Source organism: Pseudopipra pipra, chromosome 10 (genome assembly GCF_036250125.1).
Source record: "Pseudopipra pipra isolate bDixPip1 chromosome 10, bDixPip1.hap1, whole genome shotgun sequence".
In the NCBI taxonomy this organism is placed as follows: Eukaryota; Metazoa; Chordata; class Aves; order Passeriformes; family Pipridae; genus Pseudopipra; species Pseudopipra pipra.
Window position 1 is genome coordinate 16,469,094 of NC_087558.1, and position 25,634 is coordinate 16,494,727.

Below are 25,634 nucleotides of genomic sequence, written 5' to 3' on the forward strand. Positions count from 1 at the left end.
TTCAACACCAAAACCCTCCTTCATTGTAAGTGGACAAGATAATTCAGATTTTAGCTAGAGAAAGGATGACCATGGGAGTAAGAAAATTAAACTGCCATGGCCATACTTCAATGTATTGAAATTGGGCAAGTTGTAAGAAAAGTAGAAGCAAGTAGCTGAACTTCCATTTAATATTTATATAAACCCAGTATAGTTATGCATCGTTTGCTCTGTTGGTTTTTACGAGAGCTTATGTACCTGTCATTTTTTTATTCTCTCAACTGAGATAACTCTGTGCTATAAACAGGTTTGCACTCCTAATCATTAGCAAGAAATCACTATCTGAAAACATTCTATTCACTACTGCTAGTAGTATATCATTACAGTTGTCCACATCACAATGAAATTTTGATTTCTGTTTAACTGGAATTACAGTCTTGTTGGAGTTACTTTTACATTATACTATTTACCTTTTGATCTCATGTCACAACTCAAAAGGACTCTTTCTTCCATAGGACACCATTAAAACGTATTACTAAATTGCTTTGTGCATACTGTGTGCTATTATATCTATTCATTAAAGAACTGTAGAACAGATACATGAGAGCAAAACATCATTAGTGAAAGTATATCCGCCAGTAAATGTTCTACATGATTTTGAGTGCCAGCTTGGGACAACTGGGATTCCTGCCTCTTTTTTCCCAGTCAAGATGTATGGTCTTCCAGTAGGCAGCAGCAGTCAATGTTTTTAATTGGAGGCAAGCAGCAACTTCGTTGTTTTAGATTCTTTTTCTCCTCTTTCTTTTTGGTATGCCATGAAGTTGGGATTTAATTTTTTGTTAAAGATACAGTGAAACCTTTCCACTATTCTCTCCTCTTGGGAAGCTGTTTCCTAGATAACTCCTGCTGTGTTGTATCACAGGCTTCCAAAAATGCTGGCTGCTCTAACAGAATTTAGATAGTTAAAAAAATGTTTGCAGTTAGCGCTGACCAATTGTAAACGTGTCCTGTGCCGACCCCGGAGTTTGATCCCATTCAATTCCTTTGGCTTTGTTTATAGCGTTAAGTAGATTTAGAAAGTAAGCATCTATTCATGACCCAACCTGATCTGGCTTCTATGAGATCATGTGAAATGCCTGGATCAAAGTGAATAATAAATATAACTCAGCAGGACCAATGTTCGTTCTTTTGCAGATGAAGCGTGAGGGTTATTTTTGTCCTAGTGTAGGGGAGAACGTAGCAAACAAATCTAAGAGGGAGGTCTCACACTTTCTGGCCTTTCAGATATAAGGAGTAAGCACCCACAAGAGATGCTGAGTCAGTTGGCTGTCACAGGTAAGTTAGAAAGTCAGCTGCTTTCAGTCCCTGCAGTCAGTGGGGTAAGAATGGGGAAATGCACCTGTGCAGTGGGTCAGTCCTCTGGCATCGCTTCTCTGGGAACATCTCCTCAGCAGATCTTGGGAGTGTCAAAGTTCCCTGGTAGGTCCTGTGGGCTCTCTGATTATTTGAAATGCACTAACTGGGAAACTGCAAATTCTGTCTGTTTTGGGGAGTAAGAGGCATTTATTAAATCACACTTTTTTGCTTATCAGTATGCAGTGTCAGTCTGTAATTCACGTGGAATATCCAGTACTTGTATTTGAATTTTCAAGTTGTACACTCAGGAAACAATTATGTAAAATCCATCTATTTGATCTCAAATGCGTGCTCTTAATTGAATCCACTATCAGAGATGTATAGACACTAGCATATAAGGAAATCCAGGTTTCTCCCATTATTTGCCTCACACTTGATCTTTTTCTCCCCAGTATGTTACCTATGGTAAGTTTTAAAATAGAAGATTCCTGAGACCAGTTATACATTTCTGTAGTATTTCTATTGCATTTCACTTACATTGACTGAGAACCATAGAAAACAGACCAAGAGAAATGAGACCCCTAAATCTGTACCTGAAGCAGAGCACACAGTTTTTGTTACTAGACAGAGGAGTAGGCAGTTCTTTGGTTCCAGAAGTCAGGATTTGATTTGAATCGGTAGGCAATGGAGCCCACTTACCAGAATGTGGAATAGGAACACAGTCACTCCAGTCCCCTCACTGTAAGGTTCCTCTGAGGTTGTTCTGTGTCCAGCTACAGCATCTGTAAATTAGCATTTTTCATATTAGACATTTTTCCAAATTTCTCAGAAGTTTTGATCTTGTTATATTATCTCTCCTTTTATTCTTGAGCACCTTTCTTTCCTTAATACTTTTGGTTCCCCTGTCCCACCATACTAAGAATAGTGTTTTTCTCAATTGCTGCAGATTGCCAAGATTTTCCACATCAGGCAAGATAAAACTCTACGAAATCATTCCTTTTTTTACAGACTGGAATCAATCAAAATTTGCCAATCAGTATTTTGTTTCAATAAAATTGTTCAGAGCAAAACTCCATTTTATTTTATTAGCTAATCTGATGTTAATTATTCGTGGTCTACAATGCTCTATTTGTAGCTCTCTGCTTTCAACTATGAACAGAGTTTCAGTGCCAAATTATCATTTGTTCAGAGTTTATTTAACACAATAGTGACACCCACTGGCTTATTGGATAGTTTTTCTTTTCATAGTCTCACAGTATTAAAACACAAAACAAAGTACACTGTGAAGAATGTTTTCAGCACTTCACAGTGATTTGTTGTGCTTCTGTGAAGTATCACTGTGAATACTATGCTGCATCATCAGTTATTATGTTCCTGTAGCATATTAGACCATGGAAAGGTATGACAAAAAGTCACCAAAATTTCCAGTAGTTTGCAGCATAGTTCACATGCTTTTACAAGAAAGATGGAGAGAGACAATTTACAAGAGCATGTAGTGACAGGACAAGGGGGAATGGCTTCAAATTGAAAGAGGGTAGGTTTAGATTAGATATTGGGAAGAAATTCTTTACTGTGAGTGGTGGTGAATGCCCCACCCTTGAAAGTGTTCAAGGCCAGGCCAGATGGGGCTTTGAGAAACCTGTGCTAGTGAAAGGTGTCCCCCCATAGGGGGGTTGGATCAAGATTTTTATGGTCCCTTCCAACCCAAACCATTCTATGATTCTATGGAAAGTCAAGCTCTAAGAGTTACTATTTCATTTAATTGGCTCAAAATCTGACTATGAAAAATAAATTATCTATTTTGCTCTATTAAGGACAAGAGAGTGGATTTAATGTCAAGTTGTGTGATTTCTCAGGTTTATCTCATCTTTATCAGGTTCATATTTAGAAGAGGGTTTTTTTTATGGAGCCTTGACTTACAATAAAAATGGGTTTGGTCCCAGTCCTACACAGTTACAGTGAGGAGTGAAATCTTCCCAGAATAGACACCCCTCCAAGCCCTGGAAGCTGTGGCTTTGCCTTGTTGTAGATACACTCTTTGGAAAGGGGAGAGGACACGGGTGGAGCTTAGAGGAGCAGCAGATGCCCCCACCTCACTAAGCAAACCACAAAGAAAACATCTGTCTGCAAACACCGTTGTGAGCTCTCCTCTCTTGCCCACAGCCTGCTTCACTTTGCTCCCTTTCTCTGTCCTGCTACTGCTGGAATGAGAAAGGCTGGCTACAAGCCAGAGTCCCATGCACAATGAAAAGGGGTGTTGTATTATTTGTCTACAATCTGACTGTGTGGAGTTGATGGGCATTTTCATTTTTGTCCTTACAGACAGAGGTAAGTGCATTTCCCATATCACTGGTACATCTCCATAGCCTGTAACATAGGGTACCATCCTAACTCAAGGAGAAAACAGGGCTTCTTTTGACTGTATTGATAATGACAAGCAAGAGACAATTCACTCTAAATAGCATGAACCATTTTTTTTTTAATTTCCAATTAAGACTCCTTTAAAACATTGTGCTTTCAGACAGTTAAGTGTCAGGGCACTTTAAAAATCAGATGCTCTTCAGTCTTAGGCATCCAAAAAAAGTAATTCCAGATAACCTTGGCCACTGCCTTTTCCAAACAGTATTAAATGTTTCATTGCATGATTCTGAACTATTTGCAGTCTTAGTTTTAGGAAGCATACTTAATTAAAAAAAAATATAGCCTTGTTTTGCCAAAAGTCAATTTCTTACTGCAGGTCAAGCCCAGGATATGCTAAAATAACAGACCGTAGTCTTGGCATGGGTAGTTCCTGACCTAGACAATTAACAAGGCATTGAAATCCTAAAGGAATTTATTGGCATCAGATGGCAGAGCAGGCATAATATTCTGTTCATTTTAACTGAGCTAATTTGTCATTTCCACATGAGCATGACTACCTTCATCCTCTTTATTTGTACAGCTGTCCTGAGACTGTAATGCTGTGTAGTCACATTGGATGGGCACAAATAATAGATGTGATAATAGATGTTATGACATGGTATCAGTTTGGTCTTAACAAAGCTCCCAGTCATTATTAGTCTTTGAGCTGAAAGAAAGAGAGACAATCCACCAGCTTCACATGGCATGCTAAAGTTGTATCAGCTGCCAAACCTATTGTGAATTCGGGATTCAGTGCCTCTGTTTTATGACTTCACTGCCTTCTACTGAAGACATAATGGAGTCAATTAAATTCACAGGGCAGCAACAAACGAAGACATTTTATCAATCTAAAGGACTACATGTCCTGGAAGTGGTTGTTGGTTAATTGTGATAGATAATTACCATAGAATGCATATAGTGTCTCAGTTTTTATCTGAGTGCAATGAAAATCATTTTTCTTTAACTACCCAAAGGATAAAACATGATTTAAAAATTTTCAACACTTGATTGCAGAGCATGTACACTATACATTGAAAATATTGAAGTTGCTGCCAAAAACTGTTGTTAATAAAATGCAATAAGACAAAGGTATTAGAACATTATTGATAAACATCTTATGCTTTTTTTCCTGCTGATGAGCATGGTAGTAGCTACTTCAGAGTACTAAAAAAACTGTACCACTTCAGGTAGAGTTAGGGCTTCAAACAGTTGTATTTTATTATATTATTAGGGTCATTCATTTCACTTATACTGAAAATTATTCTTTACTTAAAATGGTTGTCAAGTCTTTTTTTTAATCAAATATTTAAAGGGCGTAATAGCTGCTTTAAAAGTACTTCAATGAGTAAATTCAGTTTTCTGACAGAGGATGTGCAAGGCACTGCCAGTAGACAGGCTGCAACTGTTCATGCAAGCAAATGCTCAAATTAAACACCCAGAATCCTGACTGTCCATTCACTGTTAACAAGGATGCAGAATCATGAGCTTTTAATACGACTAGCCCCTAATTTGCATAATATTTGACACTCCTCAAATTATGGTATCAAGAAAACTGTAACTGTTAGTGAAGACAACATGCCAAGTCTGCCCTGGAGTTTTTGCCAGTGACTTCACTGGAAGCAGGATCAAAGTTGAAATGAGATGATACAGTAAAGATAAACGGAACCTGAGTTGTATGAGGATACTTTTTTCAGAAAGTCCTTATTTCTAAGTGTAGGACTCCTTTTTCCAGCCTCTGGACTAAGTTCCTATTCATAGCTTAAAGGCCAGTGGTCACCTAGTCTTGCTTCCACTATGGTATAAACCTGTCGTATGTTCCTGTGCAAACATGTAGTAAATTACCTCCTCTCTTTCTTTGCTGATTTGATTGAATGATGGATGCCATACATCTCTTCATTTCCAAGTGTCAAATCACACTCATTTTAAGACAAATAGAAAATAAATAAAAAGAAAAAGAAGTGTAGGTCCCTGCTTGCAATTCACAAGGTAAGATTTTGTTCAGACAGATTTAGTCTGCTGAAATGTTTACACTGAAAAACGAGCATTCAGTTCTTTTGCTTCCTGAAGTTACATATCTGCTTAAAATCATCTTTCATTTCTGTCATTTTTTTTTTGTTCAATCCATTTATAGAAATAAACATATGGTCTGTTATTTCTGTGGATACTGAAATATCTTTTACTGCCCTCAAGTGGTCCTAAAACCTTATAGTTTTCTCAAGAATGCATGGATCCCATTTTATTCTCATTTTTAACAATATGATATCACTGATTGATGAATTCTGAAATTGAAGCACTTCAGTTTGAAAACAGAACAAGTTATAGGTAAACAAAGATAATGATACAGAATGAAAAAGATGAGTAAGAGAAATAAAGACCTATAAATATTTAGATTTTGTAGGGTGGAAATGTAGACAACTCACATGTGAAGTCTGATTAGAAAGCTTGCTTTATTCAGCACTTTGAATCTATGATTGTGTAGCTTTTTAGTAGCACAGAACAAAACCTGCAACAAATCTGCAACAACTCCACACCAATGCTATAGACCAAAAAACTCAGTTGGCATGGGAAGTAAAGAATAAATAAAGAACATATATATTACCTTGGAAAAGTTAATATACCAACTTATTCCAATTACCTTGGAGTTCCATGGAGATAGTCTGTATGGTAATATAGGTACAGATACTCAATTTAGAACCATTTATAGATAAATGGCATTCTGCAACCTCCAAAACCGTTTTATCACAATTTATTAAAACTGATACTTTCTGTAAATATGTTGGGTAATAACTTATCATTTTTTCCTACAGGAAACTTGAGAACTTTTAAATAAGGCATTAAGATCTGAGAGTGATGATGGAAGACATGAGCTAGGAAAACTTATTGTCATATCTTAACTCAAAGAAAGAGAGAACTCCCTTGATTTGCTCTAATTGGGTATGAAGTCCCTTTGTGTAAAATTTCTCATTTCTCTGGTGGGAAAATACAACACTCAGTGGAGTCTTAGGCTTGCAAAAGGTGATACTTACATTGGTAGAGCCAGGAAGACTTGCAGTTTATCCCAGGCATCTCAGCCAGGTGGTCTTGGAAACCTGATGAAGGTGAAAAGAAATGATCACCTTGAATAAGTTGTTAAATTTGAAGGTCATGTTCCTGGGGCATGTAATGCATGGCACAGTTCTGCAGGCTGTACAGCAACCTGTTCTGAATCATGAGTGTTTGTACATTGTAAGCCTTGTTTTAGCCATAGTCATCTCTGAATTGCTGCCTGCTGCGAGGTTTACAGCATATTCATTCACTTCTTTGGGCTCTTTTCAGGGTCAGCCTGGTGAGCTGGGAGCTCAAGGGCCAATTGGGTCCTTGGGATCCACAGGACCAGCTGGTCTGCCAGGGGAAAAAGGACAGAGAGGTGAGAATGGGCAGCCTGGGCCAGCTGGAGAAAAAGGTGATAAGGTAGGAAACACCACAGACTGCTCTTTAAGGTGTAATGTTGACCAGTGATAGAGAATTCTCACTGAAATTAATTACAGCATTCTTGAAAAAATATTTCAGGAGTTTTTTGCTGTGGATTGCAAAATTAGAATTGTCAGAAGACATAAAATAAGATTAAACAGACTCAGTCTCTGATTGTTACTTACCATGTCATTCTCCTTAATGTCAAATAGGTTTGTGGAAGAATTGTGGAGCTGGAGGTAGCTTTTGGTGCTTTTAAAAGTGCTGCACTAAACAGAATTTTATTACCACTTAAGGGTAATAAATTGTAGTCCAGATTCATATCTTTCACAGTTGTACAATCCCTGCGCTCTTGGTACTTTATATTAGTTTTAATGGCCTAATTCCACTGATCTCAGAGGATGACTGAAGTCACTAATGTCAGTAACTGACACACCTGAAAATGTAGGTGCTATAAATAAAAATCGTGCTGCTGGTAATATCAGAACAGGAGCAGGATTGTGAAATTATGTATAGATTTAGTTTATAAGTTACAGGCAACTTCCCCTTCTCTGTGATTTTATAATCTTAGGAGAATGAACGAGTATGAGTGTTAGACATTTGTCCTGTACTGCACCATCTGTCACATGTTTAGCTATTGGCACTAGTCCTCTGCTAAGCCCATATAAGTTTTTTGGAGATCTTTATTTCTGACAGTTACAGCTTTTGATTCATATTTCAAACATGAATGTTTTTTGTTTCTTGCTATATAGTATCACATATTCTTGGTTTTCCTTATTTTTAAGATTTAATAACCTCAGCAACTCTGTTTTTTCATATCATCTGTTTTTAGGGCCCAACTGGAGTCCCAGGATTTCCTGGTTTAGATGGTGTTCCTGTACGTATTAAATAAATATTTCTTTATAAAAATTGCAGTTCCTGTAAAGTCACAGCAAGTCCTCTAAGATAGCAATACACTCAATAAATTGTTTGGCTTTATATCTATTGATATCATGTCACCTACAAAATTACACGTTTTGCAAAAATGCAAAATAACCAGGTTAACTTCAACTGTGTTTACTATTGATAACAAATTCCACAAAACCCCAATGAGAGAAGTATATAATTTTCATGCAGGAGTGGGGCAATGAAGGCAGAGGCTGCCCATGCCCATTTAGCATGTGCCAGTGCTAGGATTAAAAGCACCGAGTTTATTTTCTCAGGCTCTGTACCAGGCTGTAGTCTCCTTGATGCATTCTTAACATCTCTGGAAATACCTCAAATGTACTCAATATCTCAAGTGATGTATCTCAAATGATGTTTCTGTTTTCTATTCAAAAGTTCTGATTTTTCCATGTAGTCCTTTTGCAGGAAAAAACCCAGCCACTGAGCCCATTAATTTTAGCCTGAATAGAGACTGAATAAGCAAAATGGCTCCTAAATATATCTTTATAAGCATGTGATTATGTATTTTCCAGAATGTCTTCCTCAGTGTGAAAATGGGTGTGGTAAAAGAGACAACATCTTACATACAGCATTTTTCAAAATACTGTATCTATTAGAACTGAATTCCTATGTCCTTACTAGCTTCATATGAATCAAAGTTAAAATGTTGAATTTTGAAAGTGAAAACAGAACCAAAAACTGAGTGGGTGTTGTAGCATCTGCTTGTCAGCTGTCCATACTTGACAGTGGGGCTGTTGCCAGAATGTCTTTATAATGTGGAGGCACAAAAAAAAAAAAAAAAAAAAAAGTGTTCCCAAGAAATGCATATACTTTTTATGAAAAATGTCAATTAAAAAATGGTGTCCACAAATTGGGATGAAGAACCTTAAAGATGGGAAGAAGTTAAAATTGACAAAAACATATCAGGCAAATGACCAGGATACTTTCCTGATGATTTTTCAGAACCCCCCCCCAAGAAATAATTTTGGGGTCAAAATTAGTATTTGTCCCTTACAAAAATGTTTAATTCTGTGGAAATAATTTTTTTCTCCAGTGGCAGGATCATTCCAAGAAAATCTCACTGTTTGTATTGCCCAGTGCCTAATTTGCAGTAGAACTAATCCTTATCTGGACCCTGGTTAGCTCTTGCCAGGTTAGAAAAATCACAATCTCTGCTATTACTCTGTGCCTGAGCTGAGCTGTGTCCTGTTTTTCATTGTTTTATCCTATCAGTTAAAAATGTAAGGCTGTCTGAGATGACTTTTGGGGGCTTTTTCAGCTTTTCTTTACAGGCACAAAAAAGGTTATAGTTAGAGTGTGCATTCTCTGAGAAGACAGCACATTACTTTTTGACTCAAGTGAGAGTTCAGTCCGGTCCTCATAACCAGTGCTGTCCCTGTTATATTTGCTATGCATCAAAAAAACCCAAACAAACAAAAAACTTATATCATTTGTTCTACAGAAAAAAAATTCTATTCAGAATATAAAACATTTCTAATGCAAAGAGTATGAAACTGGGACCACTGTGACGTGTCCTTTGATTCAGATCTGAGGTATTTGTTTCTGAACTGTTCTGTTAACTTAAGAAACAACTCCCCATTGATCATGATGCATTTCTAATAAATATTAAACTGTCTTTCAGGGATTACCAGGAAGGGAAGGACCCAGAGGCAAGCATGGTTTAGATGGCTGCAATGGCTCAAGGGGAGATCCAGGATTTCCAGGCGAAAATGGTTACATGGGACCAAGAGGTCCTTATGTACGTGAGAGGCTTTCCTGCTGTCCATGAACACTGTCCATGTGCATTCCCCTCCCAGAGAACAGCTCTCAAAGTGAAAGGAGTTCCAGACTATGGCACTAGCTTTGCACTGCACAGGGATTCCCAGGCATTCTTACTCAGCTTAAAGGGAGTGAAAGACACTGCCTTAACAAATTAACTTTAAGCTTGAATGTGAAATAAGTTCCTATATCCTTGAAGTGTATATGGCTGCCTTGAGAGCTAAATTCTGCCTTGTTTTCCCAGTGTGTAACCACACCAGTGCCAATACTGGGCACTGAAGTACAGCTGAGGAGGAGTAGGTTGAAACCATCATACCATTCATCAGGACTTGAAATTTCTCAAAAGCCTTAATAGTAGGGACATACATGAGATGAATTAGCAGAAAGTGGAAGCTTCAGCAAGTCTAAGTCCTGTTACATTCTAAGATTTTGTACCACTTTTTACACATATCTATCTATGACTGCTCTGTGCACACCTAGTCTTGCCTGGGTGTTTATCTGTATATGTAGATCATTTCACAGTAAAAATCTTTAAAATGAGCTCTTTAATATTTGCTTACTTTTGCTGGTAAACTGGAAAGCATTTTAAAATTGTTTAGGCAGCTCTGTTAGCAGTGCTATACTAATGATGATAAAAGAAATTCATGTCAGTAAGCAACATAAATTACTGAAGCTCCAAAGAAATTTTGCTGAGCTGGTTTAGTCCCCAGTCTTTGACTTTTCATGGAAACAAGTTTTAGTTCTGAAGGAATAACAGCTAATTAGTTGCTCTAAGAGCTTCCCTGAAATTTTCCAAGTAAAACAATTAAACCAACTGCAATTTACATGAAAAATCCAATGTGTTTTGTAGGAGCTAAATAAGATGCTGAAGTCAGACATTAAAAAAAAATGTGCAGAGGGTGCCAGAGTGAAAAGATGTTATCCAAAAATATAGCAATTATAATAAAATACCATTTTAGTCTTGGACTTGTAATAAATGCTATAAAATACAAAACATTATGAAAAACTTGATGATAACCTCATTTGTTATACCTCTGAAAGTAACTCATTAACCTTCCAAATGATAAAAAGGATTTCTGCTCAAACTCTAATTTTACCTGTATTTTCTTACTTATTATGGCCTTCAAAAGAGAGTTTTATTTTTTGTAATTAGCCAAATGACATAAAGGAAAAATGAGACATGGGACAAATTACAGTGTAAATCCTACCAATTTCAGGAGCATGCTCTTTGACAGGCCTAGAAAAATATTTGCAAAATAGTTTTGCAAAAACTGAGAGACACAATAAGCATGTAGGCTTGGATATGCATACTAAAATTCCAGTGAAAATTAATTTAGCTACTCAGAAAGACAAGGCATAGCAACCACATTTTCTTGTGTACAAGAATGCTATTCCAACCTCTCTATGCACATTGCCTATTTTAAATCAATTTGTTGCACCAAGTACCAACCTGACTGTACATGACAGCTAAGATTTTTATGTTATTCTTATTTATAACCTTGTCCTGTATAATTTAATTCAACACCATGTACATATTCATCAGCTTTACTTCTGCTAACTTGTTGGAAAAGAAAGTGGTTCCTATTTGTAAGCCCTTACCTAATTCACGTAGAAGATAAACTGAATCTAACAAAGATGTTTTACTACACCAGAGAGCACATATAAAATAACCAAAGATAAATACAATTTTTTATCTGTTTAATGTGTTCCCTAGCAGCTGTTGTTTACCTGTAATCTGTATCCAGTCTAGTACAGCTATATCCAGCTGTAACTCTTCTTTTTATTGTACCATTCTAGGGATAAGTACCTTCCCTGTTTCATTCCAGCTGCAGGATTTGAGTAGCCAGTGTATAATATCAGAAAACCTGTACAGTCTAAAGCATTAACAGTATCCCATTTTATTGAAATCAATAGTTAAGTGGTTAGCTTAGTTAAATTATATCCACTGCATTTGGATTTCAAATGAGAAAACTCCAGAAACAATGTCTTTATAAATCTGTTCTTCAGATATGCACATATCATGGTCTTAACAGTAAATTGAGCACTACAGTTAAATTTTGCTGAAGAAATCACCTGTTCTTGCTAAGTCTGAGGTTTTGAAGGTGCCAAACTTAGCAAAGTTTTATAAAGGACCCCACAGCAAGTACCATGGGAATTTAGTTTAAAAAAACCCAGGACCTTTAGGCATCAGATTTTTTTAATAGACTGAAACATGTTATCTAATAGATGGAAATATTGAATATTATGCATCTAATACAGTCCATAGTTTAATTTTTCTAATTCTATGCAGAATCACTCTAAATTCTTCTAAATCACAACATGAACTTTGGAAGAAGGCAGACTACTGACACTTACAGTCACTGCCTCACTGAAAGAAAAGGTAGGCATAGGGATAGGCTTGATAAAGGCAAGATTTGTGAGTGTAGCATAATCAAGAGCCAAGAGCAAAGAAGCACCTAACAGGGCAGGAATCCAGAAGCTGTGGGGAGCTGGTTTGCTCAAGTGTACAGAAGGTAATTTTACTTTTAAGGGTCTTGATAGATAAAAACTGCAAAATGATCATGCATGATCCTAGTGGATCACCTTGTGATGTAGGGGCACCAGAAAATCACAGCCTGAGAACTTATAATTCAGTCTCCATGGAAATGTAGAGTATCAGTAAGTGGATCATGTTTTAAGAGACTTTTTTTCTTTAAAGGGAAATCCAGGGCAAAAAGGAGAAAAAGGAAATTCAGTGTACGTTGCACATTTTGGAAAAGGACCTCCAGTAAGTATCTGATTTAAAGAAAAATCATAACTTGCAGGGAAACATATATGGTAAATGTAATTGTTCCATTACTCCTCACTATTTAATAAAGCTTGATGCAAAAAATAAGATTAAAACCACATATACAACCGAAACAGATAGCTTGTGATCTTAATATCTATAAAGATAGAAAACACCCACAACAAAGCTTGGGCTGACTCATTTGCTAAATGATTGTCATTACAGGGAGAGAGAGGTGATCCTGGCCCCCCTGGCATGCCTGTAAGTACAGTCAGTAGGTTCTGTACCTACTTTTTGGCTTGAAGATCTTTAAAATTTTCCTCTTTGGTATAGTAAGAAACACTGGGGTTTCTCACTGCCTGCCTTAAATAGCAGAATTCCAGAATAAAGTCTAAGAAACACAGAGTCCCTCTACTCTGCCCCACAGCCAGTTCCTGCTGACTGAACAGGATGTGCCCATCTGCATTAGCTGTGTATGGAGCAGCTGATGCCCTAGTACTCACAGTTTGCAGAATATTTTCTTCATGATGCTCAAGATGAGTAGAGATGTGACACCTTCTTCTACACTATTCTGGCCATAAAAACACAAAAAGAAGAGAGAGCTTAATTTTGTTGCAGAATCACGCTCTTAATGGCTTTGGGTTTCTCTTATGCTCTTCACAAAGGTATTCACTGATGAACTGTATCAGCTCACCACATTGTAGTACAATTGCTGACAAAGTAAGCTTTCAATTCATTAATAACATGTAACTGTCCAATATCTTTCCAGTGTTACCCAGAAACTGGTGCTGAGCTGTTCTAGTCACAATGAGGTTTCAGGTGTGGTAAAAGCTTCTGGCCGTGGGTGGAATCCACAGGCCAGTAGACTTGAGTCCATGTGATGTGGGCATTTTGGAGGGGCTGGTTTTGTGGAAAAAGGGTCAAGTTCTTGGTATTTTCACAAACAGACCTTTCACCATCTTTTCCAGGGACCTAGAGGGTCAAGAGGTACAACGGGCCCAGCTGGATACCCAGGCCATCCAGGCTTGCCTGTAAGATCAACACAGTTAAACAGCCTTACATTTTTTGGATATGCACAAATTCTGCAATTTTAGAACCTGCCTTAATGTGAATCAAGGCCTAGAAGTAATTTTTGAGACAGGTGATAAAAAAAAAAATGGATTTTTTCTTTACCTTATGAGTTCAGAAGTTGAGGAATTGGAGCATATGTTGTTCCTTCCCATGTCTGCATGAACACGTTTCATCCTGACAGTCCGTGGCTATGGTGGAATGCTGCTAGTGCTTTCTGCTTATTCCCTTTCCCCAAGACCACCTATGGGAGACAGGAAAGGGGAAAAACAGAGTTCAGCCATCCTGAAAGCAGTGACCAAGTGAAGTAAATAGCACTTTGGGATAGGTACATCCCAAGGGAAAATTCTGCTTCTAGGTCCTACCAGCAAGAGCAGGTAATTTTCAAAGCAAAGCTGTCTCTAAATCAGATATACTAACTTGTCTTCACTCTCTTTTAAAGGGTATTCCAGGTTACCCTGGTTTGCCAGGTCAACAGGTAGGCAATTACTTCTTCTGAAGTTTTTATGAAATAATGGAGTAATTTATACAGTTATTTGAAGTGTTCCTTATGTTTATTGTTACCAAGATTTTCATGAGAGTTAAATTCTAATATCAGCATTTTCTGATCATGTGCAAACTGTGTACATTCTTTGTCAATTAGGGAAATCCAGGTATTGGAGTGGATGGACAAAAGGGGGAGCCGGTAAGAAACTAAATAATATTAAATATATAATTGTTGTAGAATTAGAAGTGTAATAGAGTCTCGTTGGCTTCCCTGGAACTCATTCATTTGTGGCTTTTGCTCCCGCTACTCATGTTAGAATGGAAGGAGGAGCAATACAATCTTACTCATCTTGGGAAGATGGTAAAGAGGTTTACAGATCTCAGTGCAAACCTTTATTTCTCTGCAGTTAATTAGTACATTTCCAAGGAGTACAGAAATATGTAGTGCTGTAGCACAACAGGAGAACTAGTTGAGTCTCACTGAAACAGTTCATGGCCCAGAATGTCTCTCCTTTGGCTTCCACAGGGCGACATTGGACTTCCTGGGCCACCTGGGTTACCACTGTTAGTTGGACCTCCTGGAGCTCAGCTGTTCAAAGGAGAAAAGGTGTTAATTTGTCATCGTATTTAACAGTGCTCAACTTGGCAAGTACAATCCTGCGATGTAATTTTTGCAAGGATGGGATAAGACAAATCTATCTTTCTGTAAGAAACCATCAGCTTCAGCAGAAATCCTGAAGGCTGTTCAGCACCCTTCCCACAAACTTTCAGGAGAGGAGACCCCAAGTGTACTTTAGCTCATGTGCTTGAGGGAAGACTGTCTTGATGCAGAAAGGAGATACTGCCCTTGCTTTAGTTTTCTTCACTTTTTGTCATTAGAAAATCATATTTCAGGCATTTCAGGTAAAGTTCATTACTGTGCTATTAAATCTCTTTTGTGGCTCTTCTCTAACACTTTTAATTTTGCACATCTTTGCTAAACTATACTCCAATGTACAGTTTTGATCTATCAACCCTAACCCTTTTAGGGCTCTCTTTTAATATAAAAAATATGTGGGATTTTGTTGTCAATTTTTATTGCAAGTTCCTGTTATTTACCACAGAATCATAGATTGGTTTGGGTTGGAAGATACTCTAGAGATCATCTAGTTCCAAACCCGCCTGCCATGGGCAGTAATACCTTCCACTAGACCACATTGCTCAAAACCTCATCCAACCTGGCCTAGAACACCAAGGATGGGGCACCCACAACTTTCCTGGGCAACTTGTACTTCTTCAATATCGCACCTACTATAGCCACAGTTGTGTGGCTTAAAACATTAGAATATTCGTAACCCCTGTTGTTTAAAAAAAAAAAAATCTGCTTTACAGAGCCCTGTACTGGAGCCACTACATCCTCAAGTCTGATTTGCCCAAATACACAAAGAAAAAGGTGAAGTTGGTATTGCCAGTTCCTGCAGCCTCAGCTCAGGGAACTGGTAGGCTTCACATATTGGATCTTAGGCTTTGATTATGCAAATGGCTGCTATGTACAGGTGTATGAGGAAGAGGGAAAGGACCAAAAGAACCTACATAAACTCCCCACGTTGCTGGGAAGTGTGACATATGCTGCTGTGCAACACATTACATGGCCATGACCATGAAACCAGCACTGCATCCCAGTCAGATTGGGGCTGTGCACAAAAGTGTAGATTTATATTTGTGAATACCTATATCCAAACCAGGAAGAGCAGCAAACAATAAAGAACTACTGTCATGCATGATTGTAGGAGCAAAGCCCTGATTTGCAGGTTCTTGCAAGAGAAAACATACGTCTATCTCACCCCACAGTCATTATGCTGGTTTGACAGTGTTAACAGAAATAAAGATCAGTACATAAATGTTTTTCTTGTGCCTAGGGCACCTAGAGAAACAGACCCAATGCTTAACAAAATACTGTTTTTCAGACCAAGACTTAAAAGAAAATTAACCAGCACATAGGCATATTAATATACACAAAAACTCTCCTTTTATACATAGGGCCAAAAAGGATTACCTGGGGTAACAGGATACAGAGGGCCACGTGGACCCAAAGTAAGTAATGGGAGGGTTTTTTTCCCCATGGTACTGGCAAAGTCCTTCTCTGGTTATTATGTTAATCTTTTAAAGCACAGCATTTTTGCTGTGAAATTTAATCACCACCTAAATCGATGTGAGAGCAAAAATATATTTCAAAACCCGTTGGAAAAATCTTTCTGAGTCTGTTTTATACCTACCTATTGAATGTTGCCTGGTAGCAAAAGGTCAGCCTTGTTTCCAGTTGGGCTGTTGACACACAGTGGATTGGAACTGTGAAAAAAATAAAAGCACAGATTATTTTTCCTCAAGAAGAGACACAGACATGATCTAAATGTGTTCTTAATGGAGCATGATGTATGTTTACCTCAGTATGTTATGGAAACAATTGAACTTCACATTATGGATATCCTCAAGGGTAGAAAAGGCAGAGCCACCTGTTTGGAGAGAGTTGCTCTTTACTGTCTATTCTACATTTTCTTTTCTTTCTGTCAGCATGAGTAATTTAAACATTGATGGGCCAGTTCCTGGATGCAGAACAGAAGCAGCCACAAAAAATTCTAGAGTCTTCATTGCTGATAGATTTGGAGGAGGAAAATCCACAGGCAGGAAACTACCATATCTCAGAAAAATGGAGGATAAATGGGGACAAAAGAATGAGTGTAGTTTATGTTAAAATCTTGTTTAGCTTTGTAAGCAGAAGAAATGAGAAGCCTGAACATCACATATCTGAGTTGTAAGTCTAGCACTCATTTTTGGAAGTTCATTTTCCATCATAAAAAGACCACTGTTAATTAGCACTGGAAAAGAGGACAAAGCTGGTCTTTTTATATCAGATTTACATTGAAAAAGATGGACTTTATATGCTTGCTCCAGTACTAGTGGTCCATGTAGGTGATAATACACTTGTTAGTCATAAGCAGGAGGTGAGAAATCAACTGATGCAGCTCAAAAGATGCCCAGAACTGAAATTAAAAAAAAAAAATAAAAAAAATTCAGCAGCTGAAAGCACCTGAAGCTTGGAGAAGAGGCCAGAGCAGGTTCCTCAAATAGCTGGGGTTACTGAGACACTGCTTAGTGATGCTGCATGAAGTAACCCCCTGTGACTGAGCCTGGCAAGGGAGACAGGATCCATCAACCATATATATCCATATATATCATTTAATAAACATGCACAACTATTAAAATTTATGGCACACTTCGCTGAGCATCTTGTTTAAATAAACTATTTTGAATGCTCCAGGGTATACTTGGGAGAGGAGAGAAGGGTGAAAAAGGCCTTCCTGGATTCCCTGGATTGCGGGTAAGGAAGTCACAGAATAAATTACATCACAAATTCACTATAATTACAGTCATAATATATTTGGCAATTTGAGTTTGCATTCTTAAGAAAGATTTTAAGGATTTTTTTTTTTAACTAGTCTGTCGTGCTTCCTGTATAGAATATTTAGGAGTCTTGCCCTGGCACTCACCCTGTCTCAGACAAACATAAGCTCATACAGACTTTCTGTCCTTGGAAAGAAAGTAAATCTCCAGGGTTATCCTCTAAATATTTAGAGCTGCACAAAGCTGCTCTGGAGTAGCACAGTACTAACACAGTAATTTTAGTGTTTTCCATACGTATCAATGGCACTTTTTTACAGCAGCTTGTGCTTGATTTGCCTGACAGTGCTCACATGGAGCAACACCTCAACTGCTGTGCTTGGTGCAACAGGATAAAAAAAATTAAGTGAAGACCTGACTGATTTGCTTTAGTCTATAGTTCAGATTTGTGTCCATTTCTCATAGCAACTATTTGAAAAAACTTTGCAAATATCCCAAGTAATATTTATCTAAGTTACGTTAACTGTTCAGCAGTTCTGAATAGGTTTAATTTTGAATAAGTTTTTATGGTTTTAGCTCACATTCTACTTGCTTTTATCAGGGTCATCCTGGTGCTTATGGACCTGCAGGTTTTCCTGGAATGAAGGTACGAAGCATAAAGTATAAGCAGCTCCCTGAACAGTGGGATCAGCGAGGTTTGGTTTTCTGTGGATTTGTGCAGATTTGGAATTTCCACATACTTCATAGCTCACATTGCATTCCTTCCTTTCTCTTCTGCTACCTGTTGCCACAGAATTTGTATGATCTCTGTGGCTTTGAATTTCTGCCACTCTCTGATATTTGGCTGAAATTTGCTTATGGAATCTGAAGTTGCAAGGAGAAGGGAAAGTCAGTGGGACAGACATACAGCATGACAGAAAAGTTATGCAGCATGTTAACTTTGTTTGCCATGGTGACATTGTGTAATTTTGTGTTATCTGCATGTTTTATTCATCTTTCTGGCTCAAGAAATTCCAGTTGTGATGTTAAGTCTGCTAAATTTTACTTATGAACTTAAAACATCTTACTGGGGTAAAGAACAATAGATGTATCTATATAGATCTATATCTTTCCCTTTTTCCTATCTTCTCTCCCCAGCTTATTTTCAAATCTAGTTGAGGTAATGATCATGCCATTCACAAATCACTCGAATGTACAGATATTCACCTCTAGAATTATGTTCCAGGTGACTGTTTTATCTGCAAAATTAGGTTTTACTATGGTCTTTACTTTTGCCTACCTAAAGAGTTTGACTACTGGATGGATGAGTGTATTAGTAAATCATAAAAAGAGAAGCTGATATGCAGCTGCTTTCCATGCAGTAATAGTTTAAGAGGATCATTCAGCAGGCAGCAAACCAATTTCAGCTGTATTAAGCAGACAGTCTATTAGAGCCTGCTGGTATGTATTCGAGCTAGTTCTGTGCCCCAGCTAAGCTGAATCTGCTGACCACTGTCTAAATTACCTGGTAATACATGTTGTGGGTTTTTTAACACAGGAGAGTCTATAAAACACACCATCTCTTGTACAAACCCAGGGAATTTTCTGAAACAAACCGTGGGTGCAATTAGAATGTGACAGTATTGTTTGACTGCCTTACAGGGTTTTAATTATTTTAATGTCTTAACAGATTAATCAAATTATATTTATGTGATCCTTTCCAGGGTGAAACAGGATTTGCTGGTTTTCCTGGACAACCTGGCTATCCAGGCATACAGGTAAAAAACCACCACACAAGCACACAACCTATATAGATGCTCCTCCAGTTCCTCCAAAATGTACCCAATTATCAGACCATTTCCTTTTATACAATCATCATGTCTTTTAAAAATTTACTGTTTTCCTGATGGTCATAGTTACTCAACATCATAGTAATAAATAACAGTGTAAGTAAACATTCCTACCTGGTACATATGAGAGTGGGAATTCTATCTTGCATGCCACAGGAATTGTTAATCCTGATTGCCAGTACCTTTACCAGTATAGCCATCTGATCCATGAGCTCTGCAAGGTATTCATGGTTGTCATGAATGACACAAGGCATTCCCCAGAGAGGTATGTGAGGTAAAGGAACCTGCTACTTAGGTAATAGTACAATCCTATAAACTAGGATGAAAACTGGTTCCAAATGAGGTGACAAAATTCCATTCAGACAGGCTGAGTGATTTACCAAAATCTCTTGCATGCACTCAACCTGTTCACACAAGTAGCTGTTCCAAGATGCTTACCAGAATGGAAGTTGGACTCCACACCACCTGTGGTTAAACATTCCCTACTTTTGCTCACTTAGATGACACTAACTATTTTTTTATTTTACAATACATGCTGCTTTCCATTTGTCTTCTGCAGGCTGCAGAACCTACAATACTGTAATTCTGACTGCTGGATCATATTGTAATACTGGGTAACAACAAAAACTTGAATGAAGGGAATCATTGTATTTTCTATGGAATCTACAATGCTAAAGCACACTTAGAAGGAAAAAGCAGTTCTGGATGCTCCTCTAGAGGGAACAAAGGAGCAATGAGTCCAGCCAGAGGGGAAGGGCTAGGGAGTGGCTGGGATAGGGTCCAAGTGGTCAGCATATATGAGCAAGAGGAGAAGTAAAATGCTGCAAACCAGAAGGTGGATGAAAGAATCATCACTAGAGACAGCAAGGCTGAAAAAGGTAATCACCAATATTACCATGGTAGAGAGGACAAAAACAGTATTGCAGAAATTTTGACACTAATGAACTTGGCTCTAAATATTCTGGAATACCAAAGTCAAGGAGTGTTTATTTCCCTCTGAAATAATCTTTTTGGAAAGCTGCATATAAAACAGTAAATTTCCTGAAAGAGATTTGGGCAAGAATCACCTCTGTTATAAACTGAATTTTAAGATTGGAACACACTACATAATCTGTGATGACACAAGGAAGTAAACTGAGGCTGGTCCAAACTTGTCATAAGCAACAAACAGCTTTTCAAGAAGCATGTTTACAAATGAGAAATGACAAACACATGAAGTAAATAAGTAAAAGTACAATAAAAACATCTGGTTTAGTCACAGACTTACTTGTTTCAAAGTTAGGCCTGCCAAGAGAATGTTAAATCAACTTTTTCAGCCAAGATTTCATTTATGAGGTCATACTTGGGGGGAAGAAATTGCCCACGTATGTCACTTTTTCTCCCATTTGCCCATTATCAGCTTCACAACAATGGGGAATTATTTAGATACTAATTAGACAGAAACATTGCATGCTTAAACAGAAGATTCATTGCAGTCCATTACTCCTAAAAAGTAGAATCGAACCTTAAGTGTTTTGTTGTTAAAAATTCTCACCCTGATGTACATATTGTTTTAGTTTGGGGCATCATTAACAGACTTGAGACAAGTAATTTTATAGACAGAATAGGACATTCTTCAGACTCCACTGATTAGCCCACAGTCTGAGTAGCCATAAATCAACACAACGAACAGTAACCAAAAGATAATTAATTGTTGGTAGATTATTCTAGGGAAAAGTGTAAAGCCCTGCAGTGATGAATCAGAAAGATGAAATTACAATTGCTAATGCAAGGAGCAAACAAATCAAATATAGACACAACTTAATAAAAAACAGGTGTACTCAGACAGATATGCAAAATTCTGAGTGATTGCACAGATGCTTTAGTTTTGCTTGGGAAACAATTGGAGAAATCTGATTGTTCCTGAAAGGAGCAGATCTATCTAGACTTCATCAACTATTCATCTGGCCTCACCAGCTGTTGCTTATGATCTGCTGAAAATTACATAGACTGGAGGAACAAGATTATGATTAAAAACACACCTGGGAATAACCTGTCCTCACATGGATTTTTCTGAAACAAACATGCTCAGAGAGAATCTAAGATGGATTCAGATTTAAGATATAGAGACTCAGAAAAAAACCCTCAGTTGCTTTCAAAGTAGATCTCATCTTAAAAAAAATTAACTGTTGCTAAAAGCAAAGAATGGTCTTCAAGGAATTGTTGTCATACCTTTTGGTCCCCAAGTCTGGACACTGGCAACACTATTTTTTTTCAATAAGATGTTGGTAAAACATCTTTTTATGGGAAAACAGTATCAGTCAACAAAATAATCCAAACATTTTCAGGCCATTATATAGGAGTGTATCAACAGTGAAAACAGAGGCAAATGAAGCTGCCATCCAGAGGGGGTCATTAGACCTGACAGCCTAAAACCAGACCACAGTCACAATTTGTCATTTAAGGAGATCCCAAGAACAGAAATATTTGACCTTGGCTCATTGACTCCTCAGTATGTTCTTGTGTTCTGGTTGTGTCATTTTAAAATCACTATGAAAATCATATAAGACGTGGGCCAAATACATCTATAGTACAAATCTTTCATACTTTTATCATCATTAAATTAGTTTTAAATCTCAAAATCCTTTGTAAATTTATCAGCGGAGGGAAAATGCTAGGTTTGCTTTTTCTTTCCCGCCACACAGAAGGCTCTTCTATGTCATTAGGGAAGACAAATTTATGTTCCTGTTTAAAAGAGCCAAAGATGACACAAGGATATTTTTTCATTTTGCAAGATACAGTCAAAGGAAAAAAACAGAGGACAAGAGGACAGGAGCCAGTGACAGCTCCAGAACAGTTTAATTATTGGAAAGATATTATTTTTTTTAAAAAAAGCCCAGAAAGAGGGATGGACTCCTTGTTTTTACTTATGTAAGAATGGATATCCAGTTGTGCAGTCCCAGTCCTCCTTGTCTGTGTCCTAAAAGGACCTGAACTCCAGTCCCAGGAATGCAGCCTCACTATGCAGTTCCCACATTGACATTCTTATTTTCATTTGCTGAAAGAGCAGGGCTGAATCCTAATCTACAAAGCAAAAAGTCTTAATACAATTTGCCACATAAAAGACCTCCCCTAAAGTCCACTTCACTTGCAATTCTAAGTCTCAAAATCCAAGCTAATGTAGAAATCCTCCAAGCAGAAGTGATTTTCCTCTCCATTAGGAGCCACTTTTATGTTTCCCTAATGCAGATGTTTTAAACTTATAAAAGCTTTGAGTATCTCTTACCATTGATATCTGTTAGACTGTGAAACCATTTTTCTTAAAGCTTATCAGTCATCATAGAAGTAATTTCTTAATTCTGATATAGAATTTTAAGGCAAATAATTATAGCTTGGTTGTTAAATCAGAATCTCTCAATGAAATGGGTACTGATTTACTGTAACTGAATCATCTTCACAATAAATGAATGAAATCAAATACAGCAGTCACATGTTCTAGAGAGTCAAATAGATATGTGTGATAGGTATATTGCTGTTTAGTCACTGGCATCGTGAAAGATAATGATTATTTTAAATCTTTTTGCTTGGTTTTAAGTGCTATAAAGTGTCAAAGTCAAGTTTCCCAGGTGATGTGTGTCACATCCTTACACACCTTACAATTGTTGAAATTTTCAGTTACATGCTGGTGCATTTTATGTCTGTATCTATCAATAAAATTTATTGTTGGACTTACAGGGGGATCCAGGAGAAAAAGGGCCCCCAGGTCCTCCTGGAGCTGTTGGAACTCCACCGCTTCCTATAAAAGGTTATATCTAGTTTTAACCAGTCTTTCTGCTGTATAAAGTGTGGGACCTGTTTTGCTGAGGTGTGTCAAAGTGGTCACTTGGTCACTTCCAAGGGATTCGGGAACAGGATCCTAAAGCATTCAGTTCCTGGTGGCCACAGGCTGTACTTGTTTGTCTCACTGATCTCACTGGAACCAAGTTAAACATACAAATTTCAGATTAAATGTTTGTCTGAAAGATCTTTGTGCACACAGTCACAACTGGATCTGAAGGACTGTCTCTAGTTATTGGACCTAAGCATATTTAAGACAAACCCATGCTGGATAATGGATGGCAGATAAGAAAACCTGTCTACTCATTGTAATTTAGGATTCCTGTTTTCAGAATTGCCACAACACACAGATTTTCAGATTACAATTAAGCTTCCTATTGCATAGTAGGGGCAAAATCTTGGAAGTAGAACCCCCACCAGAATACCCGTCAATCTTATTACCTGCCTACCTAAACCTCAGGCTGGGTTTTTATGTCCCAGCTCCCTCTATCTCCATCTTTATCATCTAATCAGTGAAAAGATATGTGGAAATTTTATTTCATAGCAGGAAACAATGGGGAACAACCAAGTTTGCTGCCTTTTGCATGTAACACTTGGGGAATCTTTATTGTGAGACTGTTTCAACAGACAAGTCACCATAAATTGTATTCCTACTGCAGCAAAAGCTGATTGTGAACAGAAGTAAATTACAACAAAACCTTATTTCAGCAGAACTCCCCAAAAATTAATTACATTTTTTCCCATTGACTTTCCAGGCCATGCAATAAAAGACTTAAACCCATGCTTAATATCTCAAGTAACATTTAATCATGTGCATGGTGTATGACTGGATATGATCTTCAGAGACAGAGGCCCTTAGCAGAACTGAGAACACAACTAGTACCAATATTTTGTTTCTCCAATTTCATGAAGCTGTTTATATCTGATTCAGGTTTTCTTTATCACTATGTAATTGCAATTTTAAATTTTATTAATTGTAGCAATTTTGAAAATATACTTTTAAAAATTTGCATAATTTCAACCAAAACAATCCTGAAATGACCTCCCCATGTGCACTTCCAAATGGGGATAACATGAAATGCATATTTATTTTAAATGCCAAGTGTTTTTATTTTGGGCAAACATTTCTCTCAGCATTTTGAAATATGTAGCACAAAGATACTACTACAGAGTGATGAAAAGTTAAAAATGTGCCCACAAAATGGGCTGGAATCCGTAGAAAAGTAACCAAATCCTCCCACCTTAAAATTAAATTGTTACAGATTTAAAAGTGTTTCATAAATTGTTTTACTCTTATGTAGTTTCCAAATTATAATTTTGGTTTCAGTTTTATTTAGATTTAAGCTGTCAATATGGTGTTTGACTCACATGTTTTTATAATTCCCTGTAGGCCCACGAGGAGATCCCGGATTTCCCGGTCCTGTTGGTGATATGGGGTCAGCTGGACCAATGGGTCCTGCAGGCCTGCTAGGAAGACCAGGGCTTGATGGAACAAGTAAGAGAAGTAGGGGATAAAATATGAACTATATAGCAGTAGTAGAGAAAGCAACTAAAAGAACATTACTTTGTTCTTGCATGATGAAAGCCACCAACAGTAAGGATTTGAGCTCTACAGATTGTTCGTTAAAAATATTAACTGGGCACTTAGTGGCCAAAGAAAAGAATGAAAATTATCCAAGCAGAACATTATGAGATACTAGAAAAGGAACAAAAGGCTAAGGAGAATATTACCATGCACTGTAAACCCACGGTATGCCTTTATCTGGAGTGCTGTGCTCAAAAATTCTGTTCTTCATCTCAAAAAGATATAAAGGGAAGTGATCAGGATGAGTTTGCTCTATATAAGGAATGAGAATAACTGGGATATCTGGAAAAGAGATAATGGAGGGGAGGAGGAAAAGAAGCATTTTAAGGTCTAAAGCAGAAGTCTCCTTTCCTGGGGATCCTGGAAAACCTGAAGATTTAGATTTAAGTCTTTGTTATATAGAAGCTCTTTTTCAGGGCAGTTCTGCATAGTCTATGTTTCCTCCTTGATATCTCACAGTAATCATTTTGAAGCTGTATGGGCTTTACACCTTTCTTTTTTTATAGGTCTGCCTGGCCTGCCAGGAGTAAGTGGGGCACCAGGACCTCAAGGTTTTCAAGGTGACCCTGGTTTGCCTGGAACAGGTGAATTAATCCCAGGAAGACCTGGATTTCCTGGACCACCAGGCCTACCAGGACAGCCAGGAAGACAAGGCTTACCTGGACCACCCAGTAGGTTCAACAGCAATTTATGTATTAAGAATATAATTCTGCAGGTTAATAGATCCATTGCTTTTGTTGGTCCTACAAAAAACATAGAGGTGAAAAATTCATTTTGGCAGATATATCAGACTTTACATGGGATGTTGAAAACACGT

At 37.6% G+C, this 25,634-nt stretch overlaps 1 protein-coding gene across 1 annotated transcript in view; it reads left to right on the forward strand.

The window, feature by feature from the left end:
- The window catches only part of COL4A4 (collagen type IV alpha 4 chain), a 66,669-nt gene that overhangs the window by 11,758 nt on the left and 29,277 nt on the right, over window positions 1–25,634 (forward strand). Inside the window, exons 5-20 of the mRNA XM_064666487.1 lie at window positions 7,051–7,185; window positions 8,018–8,062; window positions 9,752–9,868; window positions 12,587–12,655; window positions 12,881–12,916; window positions 13,624–13,686; window positions 14,166–14,201; window positions 14,367–14,408; window positions 14,736–14,816; window positions 16,229–16,282; window positions 17,508–17,567; window positions 18,189–18,233; window positions 19,291–19,344; window positions 23,131–23,200; window positions 24,623–24,727; window positions 25,324–25,488. Of these exons, the coding sequence (XP_064522557.1) occupies window positions 7,051–7,185; window positions 8,018–8,062; window positions 9,752–9,868; window positions 12,587–12,655; window positions 12,881–12,916; window positions 13,624–13,686; window positions 14,166–14,201; window positions 14,367–14,408; window positions 14,736–14,816; window positions 16,229–16,282; window positions 17,508–17,567; window positions 18,189–18,233; window positions 19,291–19,344; window positions 23,131–23,200; window positions 24,623–24,727; window positions 25,324–25,488 (1,177 nt within the window). The remainder of the gene's footprint in view (window positions 1–7,050; window positions 7,186–8,017; window positions 8,063–9,751; window positions 9,869–12,586; window positions 12,656–12,880; window positions 12,917–13,623; window positions 13,687–14,165; window positions 14,202–14,366; window positions 14,409–14,735; window positions 14,817–16,228; window positions 16,283–17,507; window positions 17,568–18,188; window positions 18,234–19,290; window positions 19,345–23,130; window positions 23,201–24,622; window positions 24,728–25,323; window positions 25,489–25,634) is intronic.